Source organism: Nelusetta ayraudi, unplaced genomic scaffold, assembly GCF_046127955.1.
Source record: "Nelusetta ayraudi isolate G7.1 ecotype Tasmania unplaced genomic scaffold, CSIRO-AGI_Nayr_v1 ptg000019l, whole genome shotgun sequence".
Lineage (NCBI taxonomy): Eukaryota > Metazoa > Chordata > Actinopteri > Tetraodontiformes > Monacanthidae > Nelusetta > Nelusetta ayraudi.
Genome location: NW_027466069.1, coordinates 5101293 through 5120000, shown reverse-complemented (window position 1 = coordinate 5120000; position 18708 = coordinate 5101293). Strand labels below are relative to the sequence as shown.

Sequence of the window (18708 nt, the reverse complement as noted above, 5' to 3'; positions counted from 1 at the left end):
ACAAAACAACTGCAGTGGGCTGCGCTTACACTCGTCTCAAAAAAAAAGAAAAAAAGCAGCAGCAGCAGCAGCAGCAATGAGTCGGATGATTTAAGATGTTACGCAATAAGGGGGGGGGGGGATCAATCAACAATGTGTTGTCACTTTGCATTCGGATCCCAGAAGAGTGTGCAGGCTCTTTAACCAGACATGCACCCAGTACGCAAACCAGCGCAGAGTGCAAAATATTTACAACGCACAATAATGCGAGAGGAGAGGAGACTCGACCAGCTCCTTCTTTACGCTCTCCTTGCTCCTCTTTGCCTTATGGAATTGATTATTTTTATTATAAGCAGCCCAGCATGGCCCGGCCTGCTGGACTCTGACGCCATCTGTCACCACTGCTGCCTTTTCATTGTCCTCGTGGTCTCAGTGAGGATGAAATGGCACACACACACCGCCCATTTCTGGAACGCAGTAGCGCTTTTCAACACGTCCAAACGATTCAGCGGGAGAGCCGGAGCGCAGCCTCGCTCTTCCAGCGCGTTTCTGTCCCGCTAGCATTTTTATTTCCAGAGTAAACGCCTCCCGCTGCGCGCGGCCGCACGTAATCTGCACACAGAACAGCCAATGACGCCCCCCCCCCCCCCTTTACATTTTTACTGCAGAGGGGGGGGGGGGCAGTGGCCGTTCACATGGCGCAGCCAGTAATGACAGAGCGGCTGAGGCGGCCGCGCCCCAAACATTTGGATGTATTATACACCAGCCCACCGCACCGGCAACCAGTAACTACGTCTCTGTGGGTGGTGGAGGGTGGGGCGGCTGGCGGAGCAGAGCAGAGCGCTGCCCAGTCAACTGACACACACACACACACACACTGTGGAACATCCGAGTGACCTCGCAACAAGGGGATGATGTAACCAGATCGGACCCAAACATTTTGAAGTCATTTTTAGCTCCACCGATCTCAGTCGGGATAATAACATCTGGAACGGATTGGAGGGAAATGGGCGGTGCTGCAGCTTTGTTTTGGGGTATAAATATATATACATACATATCTGTATATATATATATATATATATATATATACATATATACATATATGTATGAAGGGGGGGTCTGGATGTTAGACCAGCTAGAGTGTGTTTTAAGAAAAAAGATTTAACGCTGAATACATAAATAACACAGTAGTAAAAACTACCGAGGCCATTAAAAAAAAAAAACATTCCTGCGCTAAGATTTATAGCCGGTCGCGTATTTCAACAAAGTCCACTTCAGCAAAGTTGTCTAACAACAGTGTGCCCTTAGCAGGACGCTGTTTTCTGGGAGAGGGCTATAAACAGAGGGCTAAATATGCTTGAACACCAGGCTCCGCCCCCTGGGACCACCTCATTTGAGTCTCCCTTGCAAAATATATTTTCGTTCCCGGTTTTATTTAGAAAGGGGCTATAAACAGAGGGCGAAGCACTTCTAATATCCTGCTCCACTTGAGTCCAGAAAGATCTGAAAATATGTTTGATATGGTACCTATGAAATAACCAGTATGAACAGGACTTAATAATTTAACTATAATTAAAGCTTATAATTATAATAACTTATAATTAAAGCGTCATCTCCCATGATAAATACATAATGGCCAGGACTCCCTTGGAAAAGAGATTTTCTGGTAAAACAAATTAAAATAAATTAAAAAATAATAATAAAAAACTTCATGTTGGCATTAATAAAGTCATGTGTCGCTAACATGCCGCAGTGGCCCTCGGTTACCTGTAGGAGTCCCTGTAGCTCATGGTGTCGTGGCCCGAGTCCTCCTGGTCCTCCTCGTTCACCTTGAAGCAGACGCGCTTGATGCCGCCGTGCTCCACCTTGTCCTGCTCGCAGCCGTCCTCGCAGGCGTTGAGCGAGGGCGGCTGACTGGAGTCGTACACCAGCGGCTCGCCGCCGCCGCCGCCGACAACGACACTGACGCCGTCGCCCTGCAGCTCCGTCGGCTCGGTGATGGACGACAGGAGGCTGCGGACACGGCGGACACAAGCGCACAATGAAGCAAGTGAGACGAAGGACAAAATTACGTTTTTATATGATTAATTCAACATTTTTCTAAAGATTTCTTGGAGCCGCTTGGACTCCAGCGCACGCCGGGGGGGCCCGCCCGTCCGCACTGACAATACACGTCTCTTTCCCTTGGTGGTATCCGGGGCCTCCCTGCCTGTTCCTGCTCCGGGAGCCGAGGAGCCCCATAAATATTTTGCGCCTGAAGAATGCTCCTTTTGTAAACCGTCGGTTCAGTGGAACCAGGCAAAAGGGCAGATGGAAGCGAAGGGAAGCCGGCAAACGGCCCCGGGAGGAAGCAGTGATCCCTTCAAATGTCAACACAGAGCCACTGGAACCGTCCCGACTCGGGCGTTGAGCATCGGCGAAGTCGGACTGCGGGTTCGTTTTTTTTGTGTGTGCGATTCCAGGCCTCACTTACACGTCGATCTGAGCCACGTACTGCCGCATCTCCCTCACGGCGACGTTCAGCCGGTTGTACAGGAAGATGTACGCGTTCTGGGTCTCCGTGTCTTCCTGTTTGAGCAGGAAGCTGAGGCCACCCTCCCCCTGGCCGGTGCGCTGCCCCTCCGCCGGCCCCTCGCCCCCCTCCTCGCTGGGCTCGGCGTCGCCGTCCTCGGCCTCGTCGCCCTCCAGGCCGGAGCAGTTCCAGGAAGGGGCTCCCATGCTGGTCACGCAGTGCTGGGTGTGCGACATGGGGTTCAGTTGTGCTGCGGGGAGATGAGATAGGGAAGGGGGGGAGAGATGGAAAGAATAAAGCGCATGTTTGTTTTTTTTTGAAGCGGTTGAATAAAACAGATTGTCCTCTCCGATGGTGTCAATATCCAGTCCAGATGTTCCGCCGCTGCTTGAAAAAAACGCTCTGAGGTTTCGCTCCTGTCTGCTCCCCATTAGCCGCCGTGAAAAATAACTCAACTTGTGCAAAAAAATAAATAAAATAAAGGGCTCACTCACTCGCTGCAATAGATACGCAGAGCCGCGGTGCGGCAAGGGGCCAGACGCTAAGTTGTTTGCTCGGGCTAAATGCCAAAGTAAGCTGCAATAACCTGAGACATCCCAAAACTGCAGACAGATTCTGTTCCTGTGCGCCGTCGCACATCGCAATTAAAAACAAAAACAAAAAAAAGGCAAAAGGGGCTCATTTGCATTCCGCACATAGCTTCCAGGACAGAGCGCCGGCATAGGCGGGTCATTTTGTTTCTTGTTTTTTTTTGAGATCGTAAAAATAACAACAACAACAACAACAACAACAACAACAACTACTAGAGAGAGAGAGAGAGGGAATAATCTTTGCAGCTGTCGGCCGAGCCAACAGGACGTTTGGCAGCGAGGGGAGAGGAGGCCGGTGGAAGCTGAGCGGCAGATGTCTGATTCCTGGCACGTTGCTGAGAGAGGGAGATAAGATGGGGACCTCCTGGAACAGCGCGGGGCGCAGCGTTGACTGTGCGCCGTCTAGACAGCTGCGCTGCATTATCGTGTCGTGGTGAGAGAAGAGCGGGATCAGCTGCCAGGGCTCGCCGTCAATCCATGCGTACTGCGGCCGAGCCGAGGCTCTGCTGTGACGTCTTTTAGATCAGAAATAATGTTGTTGTTTTTTTTTAACTCTGTGGGAAAGAGGTGAAGAGAATCTGTCACCTTTGACCTCTAACTAGTGACGTGAACAATTAATAATTTAATCGATTAAGAATTTAATCGATTCGATTAAATTGGTCGCAATTAATTGATCATTTTTTACACGGGTAGTTAATATCATTATGACAAGAAAGAGCAATTCACCTGTAAAAACTGTGATAGTCATAATATACCTAGAACAAGTTACTTTTAAACAAAAGGTTTTGTTTTTTTTGGTTTTTTAAAGTTGACATGTGTCCCATGTTTAGGGTGTTTTTACTGTTCTCTAATGTAAAAATGGGTCACATTGGACCGTCAGCATTATGTAAGGCTTAAATAATGTGTTCCTTACACATTTTTCATTGTGAAATTTAGGTTCTCAGGAAGAATTGCTGTTTATCAATTAATCGTAAATCGATCGATAAACAACTAAGGATCAATGAAATATTGGATCATTTGCATCCCTACTTCTGACCTGTGCAGCAGCAGTTATAGCAGCAGCAGGAGCAGCAGCAGCAGCAGCAGCAGCAGCAGCGGCGGCTGATCAACACACATTCCTGCACGTCAGCCCACATTCTTTGCAGGCATCACTCATTCGCCCTCTCGCGTCAATAATATGGTAATGGTCCCGCGGCTTAATGGAGTCCTAATGGCAAACCACTCAACTAATTCACTGTGGGAACCCTTGCCAGAGACCTCACGGCTTCTGTGAGAAGGGCGGGGGTGTGTTGGGGGGGGGTTTCCAATCCCTCTCCCCACCAGCGCCGCTGGGATTTCAATGGGGCAATTTGTCAAAAGCGCAACGGCTGAGGAAGTGCAAAGTGGGTTAAAGCCATATGATCATCATCATCCTCAGAAAGTGGGTGAGAGTCTTCGGGATGAGAGGAGGAGGAAGGAGGCGGAGTCTAATCGAGGGGGCGGGGGTGGACTAGCTCGCTAACCTTGGTCGGGATCCAGGCCGAAGAGCGAGTTCTTGCGGCCGAAGCGGATGCTGAAGGTCCGGCCGGCCGAGGTGGTGCTCTTGGGGTAGGACACCTGCATGAAGTTGACGTGGCAGTTGGTGGGGACAAAGTCCAAGCAGCCCAGCGGGTGGAGGCGGCCGCCGGCCTGCCGGAAGGATGGCCACACCTTGTTCCTCAGCTCCTGGGCAAACTGGACGGGGGAAGGAGGAGGGGAAAAAAAAACAACGAAAAAAAGATTTCAGGAAATGACGGCGATGATGCAGCTGGGAAAAGCTGCACGTCACATCTTGGAGCGTGAATGACAAGCGCTGATAAATGCAGCCGTTTATCGCTGTTGTTCTCAGAGGTTCTGCCAGGATTTTTGCTGTTGCAAAACACGAGCTGCTTTTTTGTTGAGCTGCTTTTGGAAGCGCCGGCCGTGGCGCGCGCCAGGGGTAGTGAAAAGGAAAAAAAAAATACGCTGCGTGTTGCAGCACAACATTCAAATTGTAATAACCGTCAGAGACAGCGCATCGTTTGTTTCTCTCCGCTTCGACAGTGACTAAGTCTCCGACCCCTCCGGGGGTGCGGGGGGCGGGGGGGGGTCTGACGTCAGCAGGCCGTCCCGGCGGCTCCGGTACCTGCTGGTAGCTGCTGATGCGGCGCCTGATGCTCTCCAGCTTGGTGTCGCAGATCTGCCTGAACTCGTACTGGGGCATGGTCACCACCCGCTCGCTCTGGGAGATAAGCTGGCTGCAGTTGCGGACAAAGAGGCTGTCGTCATTGGAGAACGCCTCCAGGATCTGCGGCACAAATCGACAGAAATCCTTACTAGTCAACGGGACGTGTAGCTGCAAGTCAGTCACTCTTTTTTTTCCCATGATAAAAAGATGAGGGTCAATACAGGTCATTTTCAAACATTTTCACGCTGCAAACTGAACAGAATTGAGTTCCTCGGAAACTTGGTTCAGCTTCTCTATGAAATAAATGATTATAGTATAATTTATTTTTTAGCATCTGTCTTATATGGGCTGAAGCCAGAGGCCAGAAAGATGTTGAAAAGAAGCAAATTGGATTAGAGGTTGAAACAGATTAAAAATAATCACTCGATCACAAATGTTGTATTTCGTCACAAATTCAAATAATCGTTTGCAAGAATAAAAAAAAGTAATAATTGGCTGCAAGAAATTGATTGGTAGCTGCAGTTCTACAACGGATGCATCAACTCCACTGCGTGATTCTTTAAAAGCACATTTATACACGAGAAGCAAAAAAAAAAAAAAAACACTAAAATAATCCAAAACTTTAACGAGCAAACCTTGGCAGTGAGACTGAAGCAGCCTTTGGGCTCCACCATCTTCTCCACCACGTGGCACTTGACGCCCGCCGTGCTGACGTACTCGTAGACCACGCCGTGCTCCAGGTGCACGTTGTCCACCGTCATGCTGACCAGTGGCAGCTCGTCGGACAGCGAGAGTCGGCTCAGCCGGTGGTCTGGTAAGGACGAGCGGATAACCGTTGGCGTAAACTTCAGTTAAAAGTTCAAACCAACAATGAAGACAGACTGTTGATGCAGACGATAAAAGGCTGCTGTGCTGCAAGGTGGGCAGGAGCAGAGGGCGCCAGTGAGGTGAGTCTAAAAGTGCAGGGAGAGAAAAGGCACCTACAGACAGTGGGCAGAGCTCCCATAAACAACTTTTTTTTCCCCCTTTCACAGCACATTGGGACAATTAAGAAGTTCAATGCAACTGATGTCTTAAGTGCGAAAGTTCCTCCGTCAGAAACTCTACAAAAGCCATTCTTTTGTATATTAAAGATCCCTTACGACGGCAATGTACTGAGAAACAGAGGGCAAAATGTTTTGTTTGAATAATTAATCACAACTTTTTAACAAGATCTGAGATGGGTAAGATGGGTGCTGATAACTGGACTTTTTGACATTAGGCAATCAACCTGGACACAATTGAGCACAAAGAACCGAATTTCACCGGGGTTTTTTTTTTAACCACAGTGTTTTTCTTTGGGGGAACTTATTAATCCAACACAATATTACAGATATTATTGTTGCAGGAGAGAACAATTACTGACTAACTACTGTCTCACTGTTCCAAGTTTTTGATTAGCATCTGATGTGAGTCAGCACTGACGACAGTGAAACTCTGGTGGTGAAGCAGCGGCTTCGAGTGACATTTCATGTTAGAAGAAAAAAAACAGTCAACATGAAATCGGAGCGTGGCCGAGGTTTTAACTCATCCCTCACCGGTTCCGTTGGTGCCGTTCTCGTCGTGGTCGGAACCGTTCTCCACCGGAAACGGCCTGAAGGGGCTCTCCTCCTCCGCCTTGCCGTCGGTGCCGGGCTCTCGTTCCAGCTCCTCCACGTCCTCGAAAGTACGGTAGACCCACTGACACTGTGGGGGGGGGGGGGGAATAACACGGTTTATGGTGGTTAAAACAAGGAACGGAGACGAGAGAAGATGAGGACAATACTGACAGCAAAAAACAAAACAAAGGTGGGGATGTGGCTGCAGTGGACAAACTACGGCCCGGGGGCCATATGCGGCCCATCAAGCTTTTTAATCCGGCCTGCCGAACTTGAAGAAATGATTTTGATAGTCAGTAAGTCATAAAATAGCTGTATTTCATCCATGTTCCCAGTGTTTCAAGAGTCATTTCAATAAAGAGCTAAATACACGTTTTGTTGTAATGCTTTGGTTCATGGTCGATAGACATTAAAACACATATTTACTACAACATCCCATGATATATTTGTTCCTGCTACGAGGTAGGTCACCAAAACACTCCATCCATCTGCTGCCGCTCCGGCTCCTCTGTCGAATTTTAGAACCCATTGTGGCCTCACCAGTCAAAAGGTTTGCCCACCCCTTCTCTAGTGTATTTTCCCTACACGCACTGTCAACACTTCTCACCTGACGTAGAAATCAGGTCGTGTCCAAGTCCACCCCTCCCTGCCCCCCCCGGCCCCCTCTCCCACAAACTACCACAGAGCCGTGGACCACATCAAACAACATCCTGGTCATTTATCCTGTTGCTCGCTGAGGCGGCTAACGTTTTGTTGGCAGCGCTCCAGAATGAGGCTGCCCGGCCGGTGCAGCCGTCTGAGCCCGGAGAGCTGCTGCTGCTGCTGCTGTGAGCCGTGTGAAATAAAAAGAGAAAAAAAAAAAATCAGGAATGTGCGGCGCAAGGCAAAAAGGGGGAAACGTCGCTGATTTCAGCGAATGCGCGACGCCGACTGACGGCGAATTACGCTCAGAAACGTGTTCGGCTGCGTTCGGAAAACTCCTCATTTTAAAAACAAACAAAACCTAATCAAATTTTGGAATGAGGGGAGGAGAGAAGAGGCAGGTTGTTTTCACACCAGCTACTTATTTATCTGTCGGGATGAAACTGGGACAAAGTTACAGGATGGCAGCGAGGGCAAGAATGCTTGCGGTGTGTTTACGAGGCCGTTTTGTTGTCTTGCAGGGGGAATTTAAAATAAATAAATCAGACCTTTGCTGCTGCCAGCCCCTCGGGTTAATTCTACCTTCTGACTGCGGTGTCTGATGAAGCGTCTACATTCCTAGCAGAGCCGTCTGTCTCACTCCGGTTACACTTCTTTTGGAAGGCCTTTCACAAATATGTCACTTGCATGAGGAAATAGTGGCTCCAGCTCCTCGGCTGGAGCTGCGGCACCGAGCGGCACAGATGGGAGACTTGAGTCACGTGACTTGACTCGAGTTGCAAATTTTTGAGACTTGTTTTGACTAACACTGATAAAAGACTCCACTTGACTTTGACATGGTCTTCATGACTTGAGACTTGACTTAGACTTGAGTCAATTTTTGCAACTTTTTTTTTTAGATTACGTTGAAGAAAATGTGTTTTATTTTGAAACATGATCGGGTGGTTTTACAGTGCAATGCATGCTGCACGACCAGCAGACCAACAGCGATCAACAGATCAACACATGAGCAGCAGTCATGGAGGCGGCTAGACCAAGAATAATTAAATTTCGGTTTGAGGATTATGCTGTCAATGATGCTCTGAAGAGGACAACAGCGGTAATGAAGGTCTGCAGCTCAAAAATCAGTGACTCAACCACCACAACTTCCAACTTCATCCGTCACTACAGAACCCACAAAGAAGGGTAAGCTATGCTACATGAATGCACCTTCTTAGCTAACTGTTGTGGCCGTTAGAAAGCTTTGCTAACATTTGCTAATACCAACGTAGCTTAAACTTAACGTGGCTAGAAAGCTAAATAAGGTATGTCTTCTCAATAAATTGAGCAATAAAAGTGTCTTTAGCTAACTTACTGGCTGGTCAAATTGGTTAAACATTAGCTAGAAAGCTAACATTTGCTAATACTAACATAGTGTAAACTTAATGTGGCTAGAAAGCTACGTAAGGTATGACTTCTCAATAAAAATGCGCAATAAAAGTGTCTTTAGCTAACTTATTGACTGGTCAAATTGGTCAAACGTTAACGTTTGCCGATATAAATGCGAATATTAAGCCATGTTAAGTTTAAGATATGCATAACGTATTGCATAGAAAGTAATTTATGTTTAATGTGGAAACTGGGGTGACTTGGGACTTGCTTGAGCCTTGAAGGTCAACAATTGAGACTCGCTTGTGACTTACTCCTACCTCTGCCGAGCGGACTCACCATCTGCGGAGGCTCCTGGTGTGTGTGCTGCCCTGCAAAGTGCTCCAGCGCCTCCTGGTAGTCGCTGCGGTTGACGCCGCTGCCGTTGACCTTCAGGACGACCTGGCCGGGCTGGAGCCCCGCCGCCGCCGCCTCCCAGCCTGCAAAGTGTGTAAAGAAATGCAGGGGTCAGAGGTCAGAGGACAACATTTTCTCTACAGATTCTGCTCACGAGCTCATCTCCCACTTTTGCTCCTGCAGGGAAAAAAGGGGGGGAAATGACTTCCTGAGTGCGCCGCCATTACGCATTTTCTGCAGAGCCACTTAATGGCCTCACGGTCTGGAAGTCCAATCGACACCTCGGCTGTCTTCTTCCTCTCCGGACTAAAAATATCAGAGTGGGCTTCACATCCGGCCGGGGTGCCATCAATTACACACCGTCTGGGCTATCTGACCTGGCCGCGTCTCACACAGACGGCCCTCATTAGGACACAGCTGAAGGCTTTCTCGACTGGATTTCCTTTCTTCCCAAAATGATATAGCAGCAGTCGAGGGAGAGGGAGAAAAGTTGGAAAACTGCACTGGACAGACGGTGAGAACTTGCACTTGCAGCAGAGTCGAATTACTACGCAGCTCGTCTTTACAATCAGTTTTTTTCCCCAATGTGTCCTCAAACGCTTCTGTCTGGTTTACACATCGTGGCTGAGCTCGCTGGTCGCAGCCGTGAAAAATCATCCGGATAAAAGACTGAGAACAAAAAACGAAGGTGTGCACGACTTCTGAAAACCTCCCTGACTCTGACTCTGTGTGCGTGTGTCTGTGTCTGTGTGTGTGTGTGTGTGTGTGTGTGTGTGTTTGTGTTTGCCAGCGCGCTGTAAAAGTTCAGTGTTCGGGCCCTGAAGTGACCGCAGGCTGGCCCGGCTGACAGGTGGCCATAAAACCTAATAAGAGGCCGACTAAAAGCAGAGGCCAACAGGTGGTTGGAGGCTACAGTTACCTCATCTTTTCCCTGAATCCAGCCAGAATTATTTGTCTTGCTGACACCATAAACACTTTCAAAGCCTCGCCACGGCGCAGGTCGCGCACAATGCCGCTCGAATTACGATAAATGCGTTAACAGATGTGCGCCGCCGCCGGCTGAAAGCGGACAAAATATATGGGACTTGTAACCGGATTTCACAAGATATTAATTCAATTTCGCCACCGGAGACGCCGTCTTGGCCTTGCAGGACACGGCTGGACCCACGAGCTCGGCGTGGGGCCGCGTGTTGGGCCGCGTGACCGCGACTCACCTTTCCTGACGGCGTGGACGTGAGGAGGAGCGGAGCCACACAGCCGGAAGGAGAGGCTGTCCGGGTTGTCCGGGACCTTCACGATCCTGGATTGGGAGCAAAGCGGTCAGACCGGTGGGCTAGTGCGTGTATGTGCGCGTGCGTGCGTGCGTGAACGTGCGCGTGCGTCACCCACTCCTTGGCTTTGGTGGCGACCAGCAGCCGCAGGGAGCGGCGTATGCAGAAGGCCTGGCTGATCATGGTCTCCACCTCGGAGAAGGGCCTGAGGAACAGCAGGTCCTCGTTGATGGTGTAGATCTTCCTGCCGACCTGCAGGCCGGCCATCTGGGTGGACAGACGGACAGACGGGAGAGGAAGAAAAAAAAGAGAAAAAAGCTGTTATTTTTAGCCTGCACCTTGTTTCCTGAACACCCCGTTTTGGTTTGGCGGGCTGAGAAGTTCACGCCGGGTTCCTCAGCCGAGGGGAATCACATCCTTGTTTAGAAGATGAAGTGAAACAGTGCGCACAGAATCGGCAGGTTGTTGCACATGCAAATGAGGTGGAGAACACAGAGCAGAAGACAAACACGGACAGACAGACAGACACAACTCTGATGCAAATTATTGAGTGATTTACTGCACTCTTTTAATTATTTTGGTTGACATGATCTCTGAACTATAAGAGAAAAGTGTTTTTAGATTTGCAGAAGTGAGACCAGTTGCACGAGGGGGGAATCAAAAACATGTTGTGCAGCAGCAGCAGCAGCAGTAGCAGCAGCAGCAGCAGCAGCAGCAGCAGCAGAAGCTCCTGCTCCTGCAGCGTCCTGCTTTAAATTCAACCGTCTTTAGCGTTTTCCGTCACGCTGGGGGAATAATGGCGCCTCTGTGCGCTTCTCTCTGAGAGACCAGTGTCCCGGGCACAGACCCGATGGGGTGGCCTTGGCTGAGCCTTGGGCCCATGAATCTGGACACGGGGGGGCCCCAGGATTGGTGTAGGGTGGAGTGGGAGGAGCTAAAGCCATTTGAATGCGGATTCGGATGCGTGGTGTTCGTGCGGTGCGGTGGGTGTTTCTTATGCACGTGACTTCATTAGCATAGCGGGGGAGAGAGAGAGAGAGAGAGAGAGAGAGAGAGAGAGAGAGAGAGAGAGAGAGAGACCTTTTCAGGGCCCCATGGGAATCAGCTGAGTTCATTCATTAGTCCGGCACATGTTTTGTGTCACAACTAGCAATTCAGTTTTTTGAGGGTTTTTTTTGTAGGGGAATGAGACACACAGACACACAGAGAGACACACAACACTCTGCTGAAGGGGAGGAGGAGGAAGTAGAGGGTGAAAGAGGGAAGACGGAGGTCTCACTGTGGTGCCTATCTGCGAAAACAAAGTCTGATAAAATTGGACGAACCAAACAATTTTACAATTAGAATTCAGGCAATGCACCAAAATGCTTTTTTTTTTTTTTTTTTTTTAAAAAAAAAACACAAGCGGAGGGAAACCCAGCAAGCGACAGAAAAAAAAAACCACTTTTTTTTTGGTCAGCATTTAAACTGCTGCGGCTGAGCGGAGCCACGTCTGACTAAGCATGTCTCACGGCTGGGCAGCCAATCCGCAGAGCGACAGCGGCCGTCACAACAGTGGACAGCCATTACCTGCCGGAACTAACGTCCCGGGGCAGGGCGTCTGTGTGTGTGTGTGTGTGTGTGTGTGTGTGTGTGTGTGTGTGTGTGCGCGCGTGTGTGTGTGTGTGTGTGTGTGTGTGTGTGTGTGTGTGATGACCGTTACCTCGGCGTGGGAGCCCCTGGTGACAGATTTCACCACGATGGCCTTGTTCTTCTCCTCGATCTCGAAGCCGTAGTCTTCCTCCTCGGGGTGAATCTGCCACATTGAGACAATGACATTATCATTACACAAAATCAATGTGCAAAATCAATAAATCGACGCGTGCATTTCACTGCTTTTGCTACGTCGAGTGGCTAAAGGTAATTAGTTTGCAAATGTCTGCAGAGCCAATGAGGCTTCAGCCTCATCGCGTGGCTGAGGCCGGGTGGCCTACATGTCTATATATACATGCAACCCTTCCGCACATTACCACAGTTCACTATTTGTGATTTTCCCTGCAAGGCAGGAGGTCTTAGCACCCCCTCCCCCCTCCTCCTCCTCCTGCAACCCCCCCACCCCCCACCCCCCCGCGAGTCCAGGCTGTCATCACCGCGCACATTAGCCCCCATTAGCCGCGCTGCCGGGGCCGTCCACTCCTGCTGCGCCGCCTCGATAAGAGATGGGTGATCTAGGGCGGGTTGCGGCGGCGGCGGTGGCGTTAAATGAGGACTTTGCCACAATAACAGCCACCAGGACGGATTAGTTCTGCTAATCAAGGAAACGAGGCCTTTCCCCGCTTCCTGTAGGAAGGGCAGACAGCGAGCCGGCTTCCCGCCCCCATGTGAAAAAAGGATGCGGGCTGGTCCTGCACGGCTTCCCAAAATATCAGCGGCGGCAAAGTGGCTCACTTTCCATTTTCAGACTTCGGCGTGGCTGCTTTTAGTTAGGCCACAAAAGAAATCACTTGTGTTCAATGGTTTTGCCAAAAATGATTGAATTAAAATAGAATTGCAAATGATGCAGGCTCTATTGAGTCATGTGACGCCTTGTCTTCTGGCTAATATAATTTCTAACGCCCCGCTAAAGTGACAGCGGGAGACAACACGTGACCCGCCCTCGCTGCAACCCTCCACCGCCGGCGGAACTCGGCCAGTCTCACTCCATCATCGTGAATCTTCCCATGAAACATTCCTGACATTTCAGGAATGTTCCCACAACTTTGCAGTTTTGTTTACGGCAGCTGTTTCGGCCAGTTTCGCTGAGGACAAGGTGGTGGAGGAGGAGGAGATAGGGGCTTCCTCCTCTTCCCTCTGTTCCTCCTGCACCTGCTGCCTCACGTCATCCAGCCAAGATGGTGAAATGTCAGCGGGTCCCAGAGGAGACAAGAAAAAGGGGACGTTTGGACTGCATGGAGAGATTTTTTTTATTTTATTTAAAAAAAAAAGGGGGGGGGAATTAACGAGAAGGAACGTCGGCTTTTGTTTCTAATTAATTACCCTCAGCATTAATTGATATGAGAATGAAGCAGCTTGAAGCAATGAAATGAGCCGCGGCTGGAGCCATCGCGATCAAGCCCCGACTGGAAGAAACAACTTTAACTGCATGAGAGCATTCAGGGAAAGACGGGAAAATCCCAAAGAGGGGGGCCGAGAGCCCCGAAGCTTTGCTTGATGTCACCTCTGCACGACAAAATTACACCTCGGCTCGCCTCGCAGTCGACGGCAGAGAGCCGAAGTTCCCTCTGAACGGGAACCTCTCGGCGGCAAACATTCCCAGACACGAGTCGTTAAAAGTAAAAATGCGGACGTGGCGGCGCAGGGCGAGGAAGAAGATGAGAGAGAGAGAGAGAGAGACGGAACGCAGAGAAAGTGGACATGGTGGTGGGTGGGGGATGGGGGTGGGGGATGGGTGTGGGGGATGGGGGTGGGGGGTGGGGGAGTGGCTCACCACCAGCGACTTGACCAGGATGTTCTCGATGAGTTTGAAGTCGTTGCGCTGCAGCTGCTTGCTCTTGGTGCCCGTTCCCTCCGTTTCCTCGTCGGCGTAGAAGCGGAAGAACTGAGACTCGTCTTTGAACTCGCTCTTCTCCAACACTGTGGGACACACACACACACACACACACACACACACACACACACACACACACACACACACACACACACACACACACACACACACACACACACACACACACACACAATAAGATGAACAGCGGTTTGCCGCATCTACTCAGTTGTCACTTAAAAGTGCAGTAGATTTCAATCACATCAAGATGGTCGGAAAGGAAATGATGCGCAATTCCGACACTAGAAAGCAGACCTTTTTTTTTTTTAACACAAATTATGTAATGTGTCTAATTATAAATTGTTAGAAACTGGTTAGATAACAGTCTCCAGTTACAGAGATGGAAGTTCAGAGATTGAAAGATGGAAGGGTTTTTTTGCTCTATCAGCTCTTGTTGGAAAACTGCTAGTTGTAGAAAAAGTGTCACGGCAGCGGGAGCCTCGACTCGCACGTCATCGTCCTTTGAAATTGCGCGCAGAGGTGTGCCGATGTTCGTCTGAGTGGAAGCGCAGAAGGAGCAAAAACATGGCGTGACGGCCGGGACGTCTTCGCGTAAACAAGCCGAGAGTCGATCGCTCCATTGGCTGACGGCGCGAACGGGAACATCTGGAGCCGCAGCACATCTGGTCAGCTGGGGCGGCGACGAGGAAGGATCCGCTCTCTGTGGACGTCTGCCGCTGTGTGTGTGTGTGTGTGTGTGTGTGTGTGTGTGTGTGTGTGTGAATCCTGACAATCCAGAGTTGGGTTCAGGATTCACTTCAAACACATGAGGCACTTTGAAACGGGTCGGGGGGGGGGTTATCCCAATTCTTCTGTTGTCCAAACAGCAAAATCTGTTATTTAAGCTAAAACTCAGACATGTAATTCTGCAAAATATTCTATAATTCTATAAAGCCACCGTAAGGATGAACGGCTGTCATTGATTTCCTTTTTTGATGTTGATATTTCAACTGTGACAATGTTGCTGACAGGAAAGAAGAAAAAGAAGAAAACTTCTCTATTCTTCTTCCTTCTCATTTTCGGGGTCAAGCGGAGTTGAAAACATTCAAATATTTGGTTCAAACCCCTGAGAGTTTCCGCGTTAACAGCATCTTACAAACCTTTCAAAGAAGAAAAACTAAAGCTGGACGATTTGGCAATAACCCGAACTGACCCAACGTGTGCGTTCCGATGCGCTGATCATTTCGGACACACTCTTGATTGAAAACAGGAGACGAGCATATTATCTCGGCATTAGAACCAAAACCCGTCCAGCATTGAGCTGAAGGTGTGCGAGGTGATTCTTCGGCCTTTGAACGCCGTCAGCTGCAGGAAGCCCAGCTGTCGGGAGGTTTGGGAAGCATCTGGCACCCTCAGGTGTGCAAAAAGCCTCACTCGCTCGCACACACACATGCCCAATTAAGTCACACTGGCCTGACACCAACTCAAACGAACCCGAGTCACTTCCTGTGAGTCACGGCGGCAGCGGTGTTATAACACCCTGACGCTGCTTCCACAGCAGTAGGGAGTGTTCCTCCGCTCCGGATGTGACACACGGCAGGTTGCTCACAGTAGTGTGTGATGTTCTTAGCGGAACTATGCCGACCAGCGGCTAAAACTACTCCGGGTATGTTTGCTTGAATTTCGCAAAAACTGCACCAAAGCCTCAAACACGGAGAGGGTCAATAAAACCAAACAGGTTTGGGAATAAAAGGTTCACCCGCACCTGAGTCACGTTGTAAATGTGACCTAGCATGTCAGGTGGAACACTCCTTTAAATGTGGGATTTATTTTACGTATCATCCGTCTGGCCGACAGCCCAAAGAAAGCTTTTTTTTTTAAGAGGTGATAGTAGTGTGAAGGTGACAAACCCTTCCAGATTGTTTTTTATAACCTCTTACAACTAACCTGCGTGGTAGACCTCCAGATCTGCCACTAGGGGCAATATAGGCCACTGTGTGCCAAGGCAGGCAAAACTTCAACCCTGATGAAAACGTGTTTCAACAGACCAGAGCCTTCTGGCTGTTACATAATTCTGTTTAGTTTATTCAGTCTACTTTTTTTTTTTTTTTTCAATACTAGCGTTGTTAAAACTAATATCGAATCTTTATCTCTATCTCCCTCTAAGGTTATGTGAGGCAACTCCCAGAGTGCAGCTAGAATCTAGTGAAGTGACTTTTATCTGTGACTTTCCCCGCGTCTCTGAAAGTACAAGGTCGGAGGGCCGCAGGTGCTGGCGGCAGACATGCAGATGAGGGTCGTGAGCCGGCAGAGGGCGAGGGCGACGACTTACTAACTCCGCCTGTCGTCAGCGCGTTAAAAAAAAAAAAAGAAAAGAAAAGTAGCCAGACAAAGAAACGGGGGTGACAAGGGCAGACAGAAATAGAGGGAGGTGGGAGTAGGACAGGTGAAGAGCAGCAGATGGGCCGGCTGAGGAGGAGCTGAAGAGTGAGAGTGAACATCCAGGGGAAGAGGGGAAACGAGGTCACGGCGCCGAGAAGAGGACAGGTGACCCAGTCAGAAGGGCCAGATTTTCAGATTTTCCAGATTGAGTCTTGATTTTCTATTTTCTCTCACTCAGTTTCATGTGTTTTGTTCGTTGAATGTAGCTGTAATTAATGTTTATAAGCCCTTAATCATTTGTACATTGAAGGTGCCTTACTGTGTCAAGAAAAGAAAAATGAAAATGTTCTATTACATTGTGCGTCTGAGTGAAAAGTCATTGCTGTTTACTGGATTTGCTTGCTCCACCTCATAAAGTGTGGGCTAAAGCGAGCTCTTCGGTACCCCTTATGACATCACAAAGGGCAAAACATTGATCCCCGCCCGCTGACACCATCGGCCGGGTTCCAACCTCCAAGTTTATGTCCCACAAGGGATCAGGTTTCTTTAGCAAAGGATTTTCTTTCATGCATTTGTCTTTTCCTAGTGAGCTGTGTCAGCACGTTTCCTCTCCTCCAGCTCTCTCGTCAACCCTCTGACGTCCGACCCCGCCTGCTGCTCACAGTGGTTCGAGCTCAACACATTTGGCAGACAACGAGGAGGGTTTCTGTTTTTTTTTTTGTGTGTGTGGCCACGGCTGAGCGGTGCGGCCCAGACCGAGTGTGTAGCGAGGCCAAACAGCTCCGGTTAGGGAACGCTGCTAATGCTGTTTACATTCAACACTCGGGGCCGCCACCGAAGCCGCTCCGCTACAGTGTGGTCGGCGAGGTTCCAAAGACTTGGCTCGTGCGGGTGGAGCGCCAATCGTTGAGGGGCTCTTGATGAAAAATGCGGAAAGAAAACTGACTACATGGGAGCTGGTAAGAGGTTCGACAGTCAGGAGGAGAAAGACGGGACCAACGATGAGGAGTGAAATGACTAAAACAATAGCAAACATGGGAGTTGAATGATCTGTTGAACGGAAATGTCCTTTTGTTGTGAGACCAAACAAAAAATAATTATTAAATCTTCATTTTCTATCTATACTGGGTCAAAAAAACAGACATGGGCTTTTCTAGAGTAACACCAGCACCAGCACCTGTGCAAAAATCAATGAAGCAGTCACCAGAACATTCTATTTGAAGGTTTCGGATGGTAAGGTTCTATGTTTGTCATGGAAAGATCACCTCACAATCATCAAGCGTTTTTCATGTGTGTGTGTGTGTGTGTGTGTGTGTGTGTGTGTGTGTGCGTGTGTCACACTGACCGTGGTGCATGTAGCCACTGTTGCAGAGGCCGACGCCCAGCATCACGGCGTCCTCGCGGGTCGAACAGTCTCCCTGGGAAACGGAGTCAGTGACGCACACAGTCGGTCAGAGACAATAAGCCTGTTTGCATCTTTTCATACAAAACACGCCACGGAGCCGCTGGCCTGAGGGCGTGTGTGTGTGTGTGCGTGTGTGTGTGTCTCTGCCGAAGCGAGGCTGATGATGTGTGAGGCAGCATGTGCGAATAAATATGTTCATAATAGAGACAAGAGAGTCAGTTCCCAGCTGGGATCCTGGTGCTGACGACAAATGTGGCATAATGTGAGTGACGCATTAGCATAGAAACCCAATTTATCTCTTTATGTGTGTGTGTGTGTGTGTGTGTGTGTGTGTGTGTGTATGTGTGTGTGTGTGTGTGTGTGTGTGTGTGTGCGTGTGCGTGTGCGTGTGCGTTTGTGCATGTAAGAGAGAGAGAGGGAGGTTATTGGTGCTTTTCTTTCCAATTGGACACGCTGCTGACTGTGTGTGTGTGTGTGTGTGTGTGTGTGTGTGTGTGTGTGTGTGTGTGTGTGTGTGTGTGTTTGAATGGTGACAGTGATTTTTTTTTTTTTTCACCTGCTGCAGAAGCCAGTCGACCAGCTTGCTGGCAGGAACCACAGACTTGAAGGTCTTCAGATGGTGATCTCTGTCTCTGCACAAGCAAAAAAAACAAAACAAAACAGTTAAACCATCAATGTGCTTTGCGTACTGAGTCCTTTGAATAATTGGGGAGAAAAAACAGCATTGCATGCATCTGCTGGTAGAATGTTTTGTCCGCCGCCGCTTTATTCGTGTCGGATCTAAATGTTGCCATACCGCTGAAAAGCACGAGGGGCAG

The 18708-nt window shown here is 49.3% G+C and overlaps 1 protein-coding gene across 2 annotated transcripts in view; it reads right to left on the bottom strand.

Annotated features, from left to right (window-relative positions):
• prex1 (phosphatidylinositol-3,4,5-trisphosphate-dependent Rac exchange factor 1) overlaps nt 1-18708 on the bottom strand; it is a 74669-nt gene that overhangs the window by 13753 nt on the left and 42208 nt on the right. For both annotated transcript variants that reach the window (XM_076026564.1, XM_076026565.1), the window contains exons 14-26: nt 18447-18522; nt 17831-17903; nt 14047-14192; nt 12283-12375; nt 10699-10847; nt 10524-10609; nt 9253-9392; nt 6844-6991; nt 5902-6077; nt 5225-5386; nt 4584-4794; nt 2453-2741; nt 1747-1992 (exon numbers count right to left, since the gene is read on the bottom strand). In XM_076026564.1, coding sequence (XP_075882679.1) covers nt 1747-1992; nt 2453-2741; nt 4584-4794; nt 5225-5386; nt 5902-6077; nt 6844-6991; nt 9253-9392; nt 10524-10609; nt 10699-10847; nt 12283-12375; nt 14047-14192; nt 17831-17903; nt 18447-18522 — 1995 coding nt within the window. The remainder of the gene's footprint in view (nt 1-1746; nt 1993-2452; nt 2742-4583; nt 4795-5224; nt 5387-5901; nt 6078-6843; nt 6992-9252; nt 9393-10523; nt 10610-10698; nt 10848-12282; nt 12376-14046; nt 14193-17830; nt 17904-18446; nt 18523-18708) is intronic.